General features: G+C 42.0%; 1 protein-coding gene across 1 annotated transcript in view; it reads left to right on the top strand.

The window, feature by feature from the left end:
* The window catches only part of LOC123515733 (calcium-activated chloride channel regulator 2-like), a 62,633-nt gene that overhangs the window by 32,492 nt on the left and 13,310 nt on the right, over positions 1-16,831 (top strand). The window contains exons 5-7 of the mRNA XM_045274588.1: positions 2,702-2,847; positions 7,456-7,674; positions 15,452-15,658. Coding sequence (XP_045130523.1) covers positions 2,702-2,847; positions 7,456-7,674; positions 15,452-15,658 — 572 coding nt within the window. The remainder of the gene's footprint in view (positions 1-2,701; positions 2,848-7,455; positions 7,675-15,451; positions 15,659-16,831) is intronic.

Raw genomic sequence — 16,831 nt, forward strand, 5'->3', positions numbered from 1 at the left:
ATTAGGAAGTGTCTGTGGAGGTTAGGAGATTAATGGCCAGTCTTCGGTGTTTTAATCCTCCCAAACAAGTTTCTGAAGCTGTATAAAATCACAAAATAGTAACCAGAATGAATATGGAAACACGTCATAGTATTCAAGAGGTTAAGCTGTAGAAACGTGATCCGCCCTGGCTGCTGTCCTGTGTGCTTCTACACCTCAACACAACAGGGAATAACATGAACCTTTCACGAACAGACGACATCGAGAACCAGGATTTTTTTTTTTTTTTTTATTTTCCATCTGGGACCGAGACTTGTTTGTATTGTGAGGGGAATTCGCCACAGTCCAGGAACACTGACGCAGCAATGGGCGGAACGAGTGGCGAGGAGGGTGCGTCATCAGCAGTCTTTTTCAGAGCTTCGAAACGTTTTTAGTGTGAAAGGAGGAACGGTGAAATGGTCTTGCTAGGTGTTGAAAAGAAAGTAATTTTTTTCTTTTTTTGATGTTACGAAAGTGTACACGTGTTATCAGTGTGTGTGTGTTCTTTTAGACTTCCACGGGTGATGAATAGACGATAATAACCTTCGCTGTATAAACCACTCCGTCCTTCGTGAAGAAAGAAACCATCAGTACCAAGTAAACAGCGGAAGGTCTTTAATCCCTTCAACACTGGGACACATTTTTACCTTGAGATTTGTGTACGATTAGATCATTTTATTGACATTAGCAAAAGTCTATGGAGGTCAGAAGATTAATGGCCACAGTCTTCACTACTTGTATCACCCCATGAGTTTCTGAAGCTGTATAAAATCACCAAATAGTAAGCAAAATGAATATGGAAACGCGTCACTGTACTGAAGGGGTTACACAGTCAGATAAGCATGTTTTTGCAGTATCTGGCGCAGAGAGGCGACCAAAACACCTGTTCCGACTCCGTTACAAGCACCGCCGCCTGCTGTTCAGCTTGCAGGTACATCAAAAGTGACTGAAAACTTGATATCCCGCGAGATCCCTGACATTGCTCGTGTCTCTCAAGTGTAAGAGGACGCAACCTACATGCAGTGTCTTGTGGAGCACCTAACTGAGAATCTTCTAAAAAATCTGCCTCGTATCGCTTATTTTTCTCATCCTCGTTACTGTTCAGACTGTTATCCGGGTCAGAGCTCCGATATTTGCGGTGTTCATCGTATTGTATTAACCCCTTCAGTACTGTGATGCATTTTTATCATGAGTTTTGGGTATGATTACACGGTTTTATTGGCATTAGGAAGGGTTTATGGAGGTCAAAAGGTTAATGGCCAGAGTCTTCACTATTTTAATCCTCACATGAGTTTCTGAAGCTGTATAAAGTCGCCAGTTAGTAAGCAGAATAAATATGGAAACGTGTCTTGGTACTAAAAGGGCTAATGCTTCTGTGTTCACCTTGCTTCGTGCTCCTTAATGTGCTGGTTATTCTATCTCTCTTTTTTCACACGGTTGCATTGCGTGGGCGACAATCCTCGTTAGCAGCTTTTTTAACTTTTTTTTATATCGACACCTTAATGGCTAACTCAACTCTCGCATGGGTGGAGGGAGTTCCAGGTTTTCCATCATGCACGTGACGGGGAGTTGAAGCAATCGCAGTTTCCCATCGCTCTGTCAGCCATCTGCTTCCTTTAGCCTTTATTCACTTCATTCCATCATTTTTTCTTTTTTTTTGCTTGGTAATTTCGCAGTTCGTTCAGTTCTTCAGTTTAGCATTAGGTAGGGATGAAATAGAATAAGGAAGAAAGATAAGATAGATAGATATGTTGATAGATAGATGGATAGATAGATATAGTCCATTAATTGTAAAACCGTGAAAATGCATAACGTGTGCAATAGTTTTCTGCGTGTACAGCATCCATTCAGCGGGTTTTATTTGTGTGTTAAGTTTTTAATAGTAAAATATTAATGAAAGAATTAATAGATTGCAAACCAATGACAAGCTTGAAATAATGGATGTATCTGGGAATTATGAATACATGACACACGTGTATTCTCATATCCAAGCATTGAAAAACAGGTACATGAATTGATAAACAAATGCATAGATAAATAGAAATGCCGATAAATAAACAAATTATTGGATGAATAACAAAGAAGCAAAAAAAAAAAGGAAAAAAAAGTAATATTGCACTGGTGGTAGAGACTCGTGTGTGTGTGTGTGTGTGTGTGTGTGTGTGTGTGTGTGTGTGTGTGTGTGTGTGTGTGTGTGTGTGTGTGTGTGACGCTCTGCTCTCTCACCACGACTATTTTCCAAAGCCACAGTGATGATTAGCGGCATTTTCAGTGTTTCTCCAGTCAATAAGGCATAAATCTTGTTAACCCCTTCAGTACCATGACGCGTTTCCATATTCATTCTGCTTACTATTTGGTGATTTTATACAGCTTCAGAAACTCATGTGCTAGATTAGAATAGTGAAGACTGTGGCAATTAATCTTTTGACCTACATAGTCCCATGCTAATATCACTAAAATCGTCTAATTATGCAAAATCTGAAAGTGAAAATATGTCGTAGTATAGAAGGGGTTAATCTGCGTCTAGAAACGTAAAATCACCTTAAAAAAAACTCGTGTCAATTTAAATAAACCCTTTTGAAATAGTGGAGGTGAAGCACAGAAATGTTTAAATATACAAGCGCTAATCCTCTATACAGTACCATGACAAACTTTTTCACGTGCATGTGTGTGTTTGTTGCAGGCACGCAGTCCTTCGCGGTGCTGGACGAGGGCATCGGCAGTGACTCCAAAGTATCCATGATGGTGGCACTCATGGACTCCCTCTACGCAGCCCTGGGACTCTTCATCCATGACGCCAAGCAACTGCCTCTCATGGTGCACAAGCAGGTGAGGAAGAGACGCAAGCAGGGAAAAACACAGCAAAAATCAGGGGGGAGCAGCAAAAACTATGGGAAACCGCAAAAACTAGGAAAACACAGCAAAAATCACAGGAAACACAACAAAAACCAGGAAAAAACACAGCAAAGGAACGAGAAAACACTTGAAAATCAGGGTGGACAGCAAAAAACAAGGAAAACACAAGAAAAACTAGGGGAAATACAGCAAGTAAGGGGGAAAACACAGCAAACAAAGGGAAAACACAGCAAGCATGTAGGGAAACACTGGAAAATCAGGGAAAACAGCAAAAACCAGGTGAAACACAGCAAAAATCAGATAAAACACAGCAAAAATCAGAGAAATCACAGCAAAAAAACAGGTAAAACACAGCAATCAAATAGGGAAAACAAAAAGAAAGATTATTAGAGGAGTATTAGACGGAAGATGATAGATAAGAGATAACGAGTGCAAAAAAGAATGAAGAAAGAAAAAGATTACGGAAAGAGGTTGAAAAGCAAAGCGAAATACTAAGAGAAGGAACTTGTTATTGGAGGTAATGATGGCAGGAAGGAGCTGAGTGAAGGAGCTTAATGGAGTAATAGCTCAAGGAAAAAAAAAAAGTTGAGGAAAACAAGAGGAAAATATTAAGAAGAAGTGGTTATGATAGAAATTATTGGTGTTTTTGCTTAATGGAGGAAAAAAAATATATTAAGTAGTGGTTATGATAGAAAGTATTGATGTTTTTTTTGGGGAAGTAAGGCTCTCTCTCACTCTCTTTCACTCTCTCTCTCTCTCTCTCGCCCTTTATCTCCCCAGCCTCCGTCGCCTCGCTTCCTGCCCGTCGTTAGGTCGTCATGTAAAGTTTCCCCGACCCCCTTGCTTCCTCTCTTTATTGCCGCCAACTTTTATCAAATAGCACAGACACACCCTCGCAGCGCCGCCACCTCCACCGCCCTTTTGTCCAGCCTCCAAACTTTACTGACCCTTCTCCTCACCGGTTCTCTCTGTCACTTTGCCTTATGTCCTACCCAATCACTTTCTCTGTCTCTCTCTCTCTGTCTCGGTCTCGCTCTCGATAAGATGACCTTGCTAGTAGAGCGTCAAAATCAGTCAGGCAATCGAGCAGGAAATAATTAAAGCTTTCTCTATATCAGTCAGTCAGTTTGTCGTTCCATCTGCCAGTTAGTCAGTCAGTCCGTCCAATATTTTTTGTTTCGTTTTTCATTTTTTTTTTTTCATGTATTTTTTTCTTTACAGTTCAGTCTTATTTATTTTCGCCTTACATTATCAATATTTTTTTTCTACTTTTTTCCTGTATAATTTTCCTTGAAATTAAAAAAAGCTGATCTATTTTTATCTTACATGATATAAATCCGTACATAACTTCTCTCTCTCTCTCTCTCTCTCTCTCTCTCTCTCTCTCTCTCTCTCTCTCTCTCTCTCTCTCTCTCTCTCTCTCTCTCTCTCTCTCTCTCTCTCTCTCTCTCTCTCTCTCTCTCTCTCTCTCTCTCTCTCTCTCTCTCTCTCTCTCTCTCTCTCTCTCTCTTACTTTATCTCACAAATCAATATGCACTTAGTCTCCCAAGAAATATATAAAGATTTTTTCTTTTATATGCAAGAGGGAAACCAGCCAAGGAAAACAAAATATTTAGAAAAAGCACCACTAAAAATGCTAGTTTTCTTAAAGATTGATGAAGAACAAGCCAAAAATCAGGGACAGATGTCTTGAAACCTTCCTCTTAAAAGCTTAAAAGAAGTCAAGTCGTAGGAAGCTGGAAATGCAGATACAGGGAAGGCAGGCAGGGAGTTCCAGAGTATACCAGAGAAAAGTAGCTTGATCTTAGGCTTAATCAACTCGTAGGAAGATGGAGGTACAGAAGCAGGCAGGGAGTTCCAGAGTAGTTCAAAGAAAAGTAACTCGATCTTAGACTTATTCCTCTATACACACTTGCTGCTTTTTTTACGTGTCATTGATCGAGACGTATTATTCCAGACATTATACAGAGGAACGTCTTGAATTTCATTATGTAGATTTTGAAAGACGGCAGTTTCAGGGGAAATTCTGTGGGATCACCAAATTTTACCAGGAGAAGGAAAAAAAAAGCGAGAATTACATCACGAGTTGGAGAGAGAGAGAGAGAGAGAGAGAGAGAGAGAGAGAGAGAGAGAGAGAGAGAGAGAGAGAGAGAGAGAGAGAGGGAGGAAAGAAAGAAAGAGATATTTTTCTTAATCTCTCTCTCTCTCTCTCTCTCTCTCTCTCTCTCTCTCTCTCTCTCTCTCTCTCTCTCTCTCTCTCTCTCTCTCTCTCTCTCTTGTAAGGAGTTTTGAACATTATGGAGAGAGAGAGAGAGAGAGAGAGAGAGAGAGAGAGTTTTTTTTATCAAGGCATGAATAATTAATTACTTCTTTATTTTTACCATAACGGGAAATATCACAATCTAGGTTCACAGCAAATGACGGGAGCGTAGCATGAATGTTAGGAAAACGGTGACACATTTGTGGTAGGAGTGATGGAATAAAAGTGTCGCATCAGTGTTTTGTAACCAAGAGTCAAGTGAGTCACAAAAAAAACCACGAAATACTCTTGATGATGTGATTTTCTTCATATAAAACTCAAGTACTTCGAAATGAAATAAAAAGGAAAACGGCCAGGATTATAAAAAAAACAAACAGATTTTTTTTCCCCTTCCCAGACACAATCTACAAAGAACAATCGCCCTTATCAGTGTGTGAATAGATGCTGTGTTACTGTAACTCGTATTATCTTAAAAGGGAACTGGCAATTCAGTGGGTCTTTTTTTTTTCATTTTTTGTTGCCTTTGGCCAGCTTTTCCTCTTCCATTGAAAAAAAAGTACTCGACAAGGTTCTCGTGACTACGTTTAACCCTTCAGTTCTGGGACACATTTCTACCTCGTGTTTTGGGTATGATTAAATGATAATACTTTTATTAGGAAGCATCTATGGAGGTCAGAAGATTAATGGCCAGAGTCTTCACTATTTTAATCCCCACATAAATTTCTGAAGCTGTATAGAATCACCGAGTAGTAAGCAGAGTGATGGAAACGCATTTTTACCTTAAGACTTCTGAACGATTAGACTATTTTGATAACATATGGAAGGCTCTATGGAGGTCTGAAAATTAATAGCGACAGCCATCACTATTTTAATCCCCTCATAAATTTCTGAAGCTGTATAAGCAGGATGAACAAGGAAACGCGTCACGGTACTGAAGGAGTTAATAGTTTTGTCATAGTTGATGTTATTATTGTTGTGGTCAATAAAACTATCTATCTATCTATCTATCAGTCTGCTCTTCTGAACTTGCTAACTGCATGCCTTCCCCCTGCGGCCTCGCTGCACAAGACTCTCTACTTCTTCTCATCCCTATTCTGTCCATCTTCCTAATGCAAGAGTTAACCAGTATCTTCACTCCTTCATTCCCTACACTGGTAAACTCTGGAACTCTCTACCTGTGTCTGTATTTCCACCTGCCTATGACTTAAACTCTTTCAAAAGAGGAGTGTCAAGACACCTCTTACGTTAACTGGACCCTCCTTTTAGATTTTTCTGTTTTTCTCTTTCTACTTTTCTTTTAACAGGGCCTGGCAACCAGCGGGATACATACCGCTATATAATTTGAGTCTAATAATGGTGAGAGTCAAAAGTGTAGCTGGTAGGAGTGATTAAGTCCGTGTTGGCTGCTCCTCCCCAGTACTCAACCTTCCGTGTGATTGCATAAAACACCTAAATACTCGATGAAAATACATGAAACTCAAAACTCTCTGGGAAAATAATCACTCTCTTGCACATCATTTCAGTTTTATTTTTACGATGGAAGTGTTTTATTTCCAGTCATTCTGTGTTTTCAGTTGTCTCTATCATTTCGCTTCTCTCCTCACTCATAGAAATAGAAGAGTTAGTGATTCGTTTCCAGTCCACAGTTCTTTTTCTTTTTTTTTCTTTTTCTTTTTTCGACTTTTTCAATAATGTGCGTTTTCTTTTTTTCTTTTCTTCCTTACCACTTTTTCTTTATTCTTTTTATTTATTCGATTTTTTTCAGTAATGCGCGTTTTCTTCTTGTTTTCTTTTTTGTTTTTGTCTTTTTTTTTTTTTAGTCTCAAACATTTAACTTCTAACCAGTTTACGTCTTCCTGCATTTTATCGTATTTCTTTTCTTGTCTTGCTTTGTTTTTTTTTTTTGAGATTTTTTCGAGCATATTTCTTTTCCTTTTCATGTTTTCTCTCACCAACTCTCTTATTTTTCATCACACGTTCGATGTCTTTCTTTTCATCCATTCGGTTTTGTTCCTTTTCTTTGGAACATTTTTTTTCACTTTTTTTCACCTTTTATTTTTACTCCTATTCTTACTTTCCATCACACACGTTTGCACAACTGGTCTAATTGTTGATTTTCGCACGCGTTTCCCTTTCCTTTTCTCTCTCTCCTCGTTAATTTTACACCACCTCTCATTTTGCTCCCTTCACACCTTACAATATTTCCTTAACACCTCATTTCTTTACCTTTCTTCACTCACAAACACTTCCTTTCACCACGAATTGGATGTATAACCCGTCACTTACACGTTTTTCTTTCCCTCCTTCACTGTGTCCCGCAGGAATACCCGGGCGGCATCATCAGTATCTCGCAGGGCACCTTCAACATCGACGAGACGCTGGGAGGGGAGGTGAAGTTCGCGCTCACCTACTACGACCTGGGCCACGTTGGGAACACTGTGAACCTGATCGACCCCAACGGCCAGGGGGTGAAGACTCTGCACAGCCTGGAGGAGGACAGCGACGTGAACACTATCTTCATCACCCTCAGAGACGCCATGGTGAGTGCTGTACAGAGAGAGAGAGAGAGAGAGAGAGAAGCATATTAGTCTATAAAGAGGTTATCTATTGACATTTATGGAAGAACAGGTGGGTGAGAGAGAGAGAGAGAGAGAGAGAGAGAGAGAGAGAGAGAGAAAAGCATATTAGTCTATAAAGAGGTTATCTATTGACATTTGTGGAAGAACAGGTGGGTAGAGAGAGAGAGAGAGAGAGAGAGAGAGAGAGAGAGAGAGAGAAGCATATTAGTCTATAAAGAGGTTATCTATTGACATTTGTGGAAGAACAGGTGGGTGAGAGAGAGAGAGAGAGAGAGAGAGAGAGAGAGAGAGAGAGAGAGAGAGAGAGAGAACTTGTCGCTTGTTTCTTTATGCATGCTTTATAGAAATAATACCGAGTTTTGTTATGTTCTTTCCTCACTCAATGTCAGGAGAGGCAAATTACAAACAAACAGCAGTGTTGACCTCTGACCTCATTCTTGCCTGACCCCGTGCTTAGCCTCAGCCTCCTCCTCCCATAGGATGCAGCTGGCCGTGGCAGATTTGTTCCTGTCTGTCAAACTGTGCAAGCGTGACGGACAGGCTGGGCATTTCATTTAGTAATGCCGAGGTCAGTGGACCGCCACACAGTGATGGATCTCTTAACGTACTTCACAATAGTAATGAAAGAAGGGACTCGTTTATATATTTAATTAGTCTTAAAAGTGCTGGAGTGTTGAATATGTTTGGCAGTGTTAATTATGAACAAAGGGGGACATGAGAAAAGTTCTTAGGATCAGTAGCCAGGATAGAACCAGAAATAATGGGTTTGACCTTGAGAAATTCAGGTTTAGGATAGAAATGGGAAGGTTTCGTTACAGAGTGGTTCATGAATGGAAAGGACTCAATAATCATGTTCCTCTTATGAAACGTGTTTTGAGCAGAGGAAAAGCAGATATGGTTTGGCAGAGGGAAGGTGGTGGTCTACAGATCGAGAGGTAGTGATGGGCACCAGAGCAAAACATTCTAATGAACAAAATAATAAAGTTACAGTGTGTTTTTACGTTTCATCAATACTCAAAGACTTCCAGGCATCTTAATAAATTGCTCCAAGAAAGACATAATAAAATGAACCAAAGGAAACTCTTCAAAGAAAGAAATAATGAAATTATTATATACTTTCACCTCTCTCCAGAACACAGCAACTTCCTAGTACTGCGATGAACTAACGATAAGGAAACAGGAGAGGAAAAAATCGAGTTACCGAAAGAATATTTAGTTATGCAGCGCTGGAGTGAAGATTTTTATTATGTAAGAGGGAGAAACGGCAAGTGGCTACAAAAATTGGTGTTAGACAAAAGAGACCCACTGAGGTGCCTGTCCCTAAACAAGTACTATGGATAATTACAAAAAAAGGGGACTCTCATGATGATAATAGGAGTCAACTTTATTTTTAGTTATTTATTTTTATTATTTTTTATGCCTCGTCACATTTCGCTCTCGTGGTGAAATGAAAGTATGACTCGCCTTTGAATCGACACAGTGGTTGAGTGACGGGCTGCTTACAGAGTGACCTTCCCCTTGGCCTGCAACCCCCGGGAAATAATAACGAGTGGAAGGCATCTATTGAACACCATCTTGTAATGAAGGTCTTGCCAGTCACGCCATCTCAGTATTTCCTGCGGGTGTTGTGGCGATTGTGTCTCCCACTCTGGTGTCTGGTGTACTCGTCAAATAATGTACTGACGGCCCGGACGATTGCTTACACACACACACACACACACACACACACACACACACACACACACACACACACACACACACGTGGACAGATCTATCCAACAAGGGCGAAATCTCATAAAACAGCCCTACATGAATATTCAAATCCTCCTCCTCCTCCTCCTCCTCCTCCTCCTTCTCCTTCTCCTTCTCCTTCTCCTTCTCCTTCTCCTCCTCCTCCTCCTCCTCCTCCTCCTCATCCTCCCCCTCCTCCTCCTCCTCCTCCTCCTCTGTGTTCTTGACTGCAGCATTCCGCCAGCCATCGCTTTACAGGGCTCGCGGCAACACCCCATTTATGTCGGCAGTGTTTTGACCTTCATTCTTTACATACGTACACCTGCACATTGACAACCAGGTACACGATACATACATACATACATTCATAACAGACCCGTATGACACACACACGCACAAACACTGCAAAAATAACGTCCAAAACAGACCCAAACACGCCACACTCTCAGTAGCAACACTGATACTAAAAACACAGCTTCTCTTCTCCACAGCGCACCATAGAACCGTAAAACAACATTCACTTCTCAGTTTCAAGATAAAAACAAACCCCCGTGTCCTGTGAGTCTCTGGTAGGCGATGTAGCTCTCTGACAAAACCCACAGAGCTCTAATGTGTGGTTGCCTCCTTGAATCTCGCGTGTGGTTGCATCTTTGGGTCTCGCTGAGGGGTGAGAGGGAAGGCTTTTGGGGTTCTTGTCACCATAATACCAGATAAAGTGTTGATGAGGGAGTTTGTCATACGTTTCTACAGAGAGAGTGCGTGCGTGTGTGTGTGTGTGTGTGTGTGTGTGTGTGTGTGTGTGTGTGTGTGTGTGTGTGTGTGTGTGTCATTACCACCACAAAAGCCTGTTTACTACACCTGGTCGCTCCGTGGTTATCAAGCCTTAAGACGGGCATTACAGGTGACATTGGCAGCTGTTATTGAATGCGTATATATTCACAAGACAATCAAAGCGTGTGGTGAGTGTAGAGAGAGAGAGAGTGTGTGTGTGTGTGTGTGTGACAGTATACATGAGTTACAGGATATATATTGCCAAAAGGATCGGTGAGGACTGCATACATACATAAAAATCACCTCCTTCCTATCTTACGCGTGATTTCATTTACCAGTTTTCATCAGCACCTCGCGCCGCCTCTCCCCTTCCCTTCATGCTGCTGTCCTCGCCTTCCACGCAGCAGCTTCCTCCATTACCACCTCCATAAAGCTCCCGGCGGAATCGACTTGCACCGCCTTCTGCTCCAGCACCACCGAATATATGGCTCATGAAAGAGAAATTTAGACTATTTAAATAACTTCACCGTTCATCTCCGTCCACTTCTCTTTCACTTTCTCGCTCTCTCTGTCGCTCTCTCTATCCCTCCATCTCCTCCTCGCTGCCTGCAGGGTAACACGGAGGAAGGAAGTCAGTAAAGGCAAATGCTGTAATATATCCATGGGTCCCTCGTTCATATTTTCACTATTTCTCTTCCTTCCTTATCACTTTAGAGGGACACCCAAGGGAAGTAAGTTGAATACCCCTTAATCTCTCTCTCTCTCTCTCTCTCTCTCTCTCTCTCTCTCTCTCTCTCTCTCTCTCTCTCTCTCTCTCTCTCTTCGCGTCCCTTTTACCCCCCCGCTTTACTCCCATCCCCCCTCTAGTGTCTGTTTCCTGGCCCCGAGCGTATAACCTCCCAGTAACCCGGCTGTCTCGATCGTTGTTGTCCCCTTCAAACGTAATAACCGAGACCTGTTTGCTTGGAATTATCATGGCTGACCCGTGCACGTCCTTACCACCCTCTGCCACTTCCCCGCCACTTCCCCTCCGCCTCCCCGCTGCCTCCTTCCATCACCATCATTACTACTGGTCTCTCTTTCTCTCCTTCTCCGTCTCTCTCTCTCTCTCTCTCCTGCAGAAAAACAACGTAATGTGCGATGAGTAAAGAAAAGGCACAGGGGAACCTACAAGAAATCGCAATAACAGAGAATAAATAGAACTTCCATAATATAATACTTCTTTTGACACCAGCCGGCCGCCACCACCACCACCACCACCACTACTGCCCCCCCCTTCCGCCTCCCGCGCCTGGTCGGATCCAGAATCTAATTTCGCCAATAAATGTTCGCAGACCTGACTGTGCGGGAGGCGGGTCCTGCCTCTCAATGCCTTCTCTTGTGTGTGTGTGTGTGTGTGTGTCTGGAGAGAGAGAGAGAGAGAGAGAGAGAGAGAGAGAGAGAGAGAGAGAGAGAGAGACAGACAGACAGACAGACACAGAGAGAGAAAAACAGGGACAGACACAGACGCAGAGAGAGAGAGAGAGAGAGAGAGAGAGAGAGAGAGAGGTGGGTGACTGAGAAAGGTTAGGTGAATGATGTAAAAAGAAATTCGTGGAAGTGTGCAAGATTGAGTGAAAGATCCGTGTAATTTCAATCTTGCTTCTCTGTCTATCCTGAAAACAGTAAACAATTAATGAATGAATCACTTTTTCTGCGGCCACACCAGCAAGGCAAGGAATGTCTGAACGGAAACAAGTGTATCTCAAGTAACAAACTGACAGGGCTAAGCAAATCAAAGGAACAAAAACTGAACACCGTATCAAAAAACAAGCGAAAAGGTGTCATCTCAGGCCATCAAAGCAGTTTGTGAAGGAAAGTATCAATAGCTGAGTTAAAAGGAAGAGTCGAGTTTGCTGAAAGTGAATTGGTGAAATGAAAACTGGCAAAGACAACAGAAGCAAGAGACACAAAAGCAAACTGGCCAACGTCATGCACTTCAGCCTCGTGTGTTTCCCCAATCCAGATAAACCAGTGTAATTTCAGTGCAACTCCCGCACGACTGAAGGCAGAGAGAGAGGGATAGAAAGGGAGCAAGAGGTGAACGCTCGAGCTACACGTGGTATTTTTAAAGTATATACCATAGTGCAGCGGACGTGTGGTGATGGCAGCGAGTGGGTGCACCAGAAAGCTTCCCTAATAGCGCACTAGAGAATGATTATCGCGTGTACAGTGGCGGATGTGTGGGTTCGTTTGTTTCGCCTTCGTTTCTATAATCTGTGAGTGTGTTTTCCTCAATGCTAGCCGCTTTTAACTAACTCCCTGTCTTCCTTCCTTCCCCTTAGCACTTCATATCCAATAATTATGTTACCTTCTTCAGTACTAATTATGTTAGCTTTTTTTCAATGCTTGCCCTTTTTAATTGCCTGTCTTCCCTTCTTCCTCTTAGCACTTCATACCTAATATTGTTTCCTTTTTGTTTAATACTAATAATGTCACCTTATAATGTTGCCTTTTCTTCAATACTAGCCGTCTTTAACTGACTGCCTTCCGCCCCCAGAGCACCTCTACCCTAATGATGTTACCTTCAAATTTGTATACTTGATATATTATCCTACTGTGGGTGAGAATAAAAGAATCAAAACGGTATAAATAGAAATCAGGTAATATATTCAAAATCTTTCCGCTATTCAGCCCCAAAATAAATAACTGAATTGAATAGTCGTCCGTGCTTGTTGTGGAAAAGCAAATGAAGTTTACGACGTTTGAGGAAGATTTTCAAATGTTCAAGTATTTGTTCCTCCATCCTCCTAAACATACATACGGAAGACTGAATTGCTCTCACTAATGACTGCACGTGACGATGTTTGAAGGGATTAGTATGTGTAGGTGTAATGGTTTGTATGGGCGAACACGTGTCAGTGTCGAGCGAATTTTTGTTTTTGCAATCCAGAAAGCTTTTTCGTTCCATTGGCGCGTCATTTTGCATGTTGGATGGCCGGGGTCGCCGAGGGATCGCTCTGCATCACAGCCTCGCCTGACTACAAAATGAATCTCCACGCTGCAATTTCACAATTCTGTTAAAAAAAAAGCGGAAAGTAGAAATTAAGAAAATTATTCACAGTACTGAATGTTTCCCTTGTTTCGTTTAGAAAATTAGTTTAGTTGTGAACGCTGTTGTGAGGAAGAAATTCCAGAAATAGATGAAAAAAAGGGTGAACAGTAATTATTTGAATTGCAAACGATGTGCAACAGGATATAAAAATGCAAAGTGGAGGGTCTTCTGGGACCTCGTGCACAACACGTCAAGATTGAAATATTGCTATAGGAATCGTTCGATGGGTCCCACCTTGGTAGGAATGGCCGAGCTATGATGGATGTGTATTACATATGCATACCAGCCAGATAGAGACGAATTGGCGCAGACACCTGACGCAGCCTGGCGCGGCGCGTCAAGCCACACGCAGAATGCACTGCTCACTTAATTAGGAGACTCAAAAATAACGTACGCTTTTTCAAGGAGCGAATAAATATGACGGGGCTTTTTATGTTAGGTGTTGTTTCTAGTGGTGAGAGAATTTTCATTCAAACAATAAATTAATATTGAAACATATCAGTGAAGGACACATGCATACAGAGACTATCCGATAACACTTTTATGGGAAGAATCTTGCAAAGTTTCGATTCCGGTAACACACAACACTACCTATGTTCATTACTGAGTGATGTGCAGTTAACCACAATGGCTTGCTGACAGTCGGCAAATTTTAATGAATTTCATTCTCTTTGCATGAGGATCCGAGTTGCGAGGGAAAAAAAAATATTTACTTCACTTTGTTTCACATTTTTCAATTTACCTGGTTTTTTTTATCGTATGAGTCTGGTTATTTATTTCAGTTTTGTTGTACAGTCTTTTAATACTTAAGTACGTCTGTCTCGTCTCCCATGTTTAGTGTCGGTGCTGGGAATCTTTCAGTTAACTCGCGATATTTTCTACCTTTCTGTAATTCCCTTCATGTAATCACTAAAGGCAATCTTGGTAAACGTGATCTGAATATCCTAATAGCACTGTACTGCAGGAGATCTGGTTCCGGGCAGACAACAGTGCGCGCTGCTCCACTACTGAATTGTGCTGCTAATAGTCCTTGGCCAAGATGTTTTCGGAAGCGGAGGGTCCTGATAGACTGGAAGCTCAGTTCACTGGCCGCTGCTTTCCATCCTCCTACTAAGTTAAGGGAAATGTTGGTGTGCGATGCAAGACAGGTTTGATGCCGCGTGTCTTGATCTACTCTTGTGTTTGTGGTGTGATGGTGATTGGCACAGATGGGAGACAAACAGCACCAGATCTCATGGATAGATAGATACATAGATAGCAATTGTTTGTGCGTAGATAGATACATGGAGAGCAATTGTATGTGCTCTTCACTAGTTGATACAAAGTGAGACTCACAGGTTAGTAAAACTGAAGGCTTGCAATCAGTCATTTGGTGATACATAACAAATATTAAGGAGGAAAAGTAAAAACAAGACGATTCACCGTGATATTTGGGTTCCTGGAGAGAGAGAGAGAGAGAGAGAGAGAGAGAGAGAGAGAGAGAGAGAGAGAGAATCATAACCCTTTAGCCGCCTGACAAGCAACGCGGGGCCGGCAGCTGTTAGTGGTACCCGTGTGTTATTCCGCCAGACCTCCTCCCCCCTCCAGCCTTCCCGCCACCCACGACATTCACGACACTCTCCCTGACACGAAGACCAATGGAATGTAATAACAGCGACCAGGTGATTTGGAAGGTGTCTCATGGCGGGGATCGAACCCATGAACCCACAAGAACCAACAACAGCACTATACCCACCATTGTCTTGTCACCCCAGAGCCTCGCCATTTGTACCGCGATGAATTGAAGGAATATCGAGAGAATGAATGTTTTGTTTTGCTTCTCCTTGTATATTTTTGTGTGAATAATGCTGGTTTTTTAATCCCTTCAGTACCGTGACGCGTTTTCTTATTTGTTCTGGTTACTATTTGGCGACTTTATACAGCTCCAGGAAGTTAAGTGTTGGTTAAAACAGTGAAGACTCTGGCCATTAATCTTCTCACCTCCATAGACCCTTCCTAATGTAAATAAAATCGTCTAATTAACACCAAAAATTAACTACTGAAGAGGGTTAAGATTATATACAATAGCCTCTCAAAAGTCAGTCTTCCACATGCCTAACACTTCCCATTAGCCAGCATAACCTTCTCTACTCTCCTCCACAGCCCGGCGACTGGATGTACCGCGTGGAAAACAAGGCAGACAGCCACCAGTCTCTTTACATGAGGGTGTGGGCCACGCCGCGAGTCCCCAACGACACCATGTCTTCCACCACCACCTCCAACGCCATCTCGCTCACCGCCTGGACCTCCAACAGCATCTCCCCAATCAACATTTCCGATATTGAGAACCCTGTGGTGGTTTACGCAAAGGTGAGAGAGAGAGAGAGAGAGAGAGAGAGAGAGAGAGAGAGATTATTTTGCAGGCAAGAAAAATTAGTGGCATGTATAATATATGTATATATTTAAATGGGATGTGTTTGCTATAGTTTGATGTTCTTAGCGATGGCTTTACTGTAGGTTTAAACAGGGAAAGGCAATTTGTCTATCTATCTGTCTGTCTATCTATCTACCTATCTATCTATCTATCTATCTCTTCACACACTGATTAAAAAAGAGACGTGTGAATCAAGTGATAAAAAGGTAAGGTATAAAGGGCTCCCCAACAACCATGAAAATCTGCGATAGTTTATTGCCGGTGGAACAGAGGCTAACGTGCGACAATAATAAAGGAAGATTTGCATGCAGATATCAATTTTTATTCACTGCACGCCGCTTCGTAGAAATGATTACAAAACTGGATACCTTTTTGTCATTATTAAGCTTCCGCATTCACGGTATTCTATTCTGTTCTCCTCTTGCTCTTTCACGCTTAATCCTGTTTTTTTACATTACTCATTCATCTTACCTCTCTCTCTCTCTCTCTCTCTCTCTCTCTCTCTCTCTCTCTCTCTCTCTCTCTCTCTCTCTCTCTCTCTCTCTCTCTCTCTCTCTCTCTCTCTCTCTCTCTCTCTCTCTCTCTCTCTCTCTCTCTCTCTCTCTCTCTCTCTCTCTCTCTCTCTCTCTCTCTCTCTCTCTCTCTCTCTCTCCGCCTCACCTTTCCACAGCTTATACTTTATACATGGAACAAAATTATACATAGCGAGACCACAGTTCTAATCAGCTACTTCTCATTATTTCGTGTAGGGGACAAATTGCCTTGTTAAAAGTAGAAGAGGGATCTGATCTATTATTTGTAACCTTAGTACTTCCCAATGTAAGCCTCTTTCTCCTCCCTCCGCCGAAGTCTTTCCTCTCTATCTCAAACCCATTTTCTCGTCGTCTTCTCATCCGTCCCACTCACTTTCCATTTAACTTCCATCAAAAACTGTTTCCCTTGAGGACGAGACTTTGGGTATCTACCGTGGATCTAATTCTGTCATTAAAAGTTGGTGTTTTAAGGCGGTCCCAGTGGCGTGCGGGTTGCCTCACAACCTCCAGGGCACCGCAACCACGTAAATAAGGCTGGAAGGCGTCGAGGTGAAGGGCTTAAATAGTTGAGGTTGA

The sequence above is a fragment of the Portunus trituberculatus genome, chromosome 39, assembly GCF_017591435.1.
Source record: "Portunus trituberculatus isolate SZX2019 chromosome 39, ASM1759143v1, whole genome shotgun sequence".
Lineage (NCBI taxonomy): Eukaryota > Metazoa > Arthropoda > Malacostraca > Decapoda > Portunidae > Portunus > Portunus trituberculatus.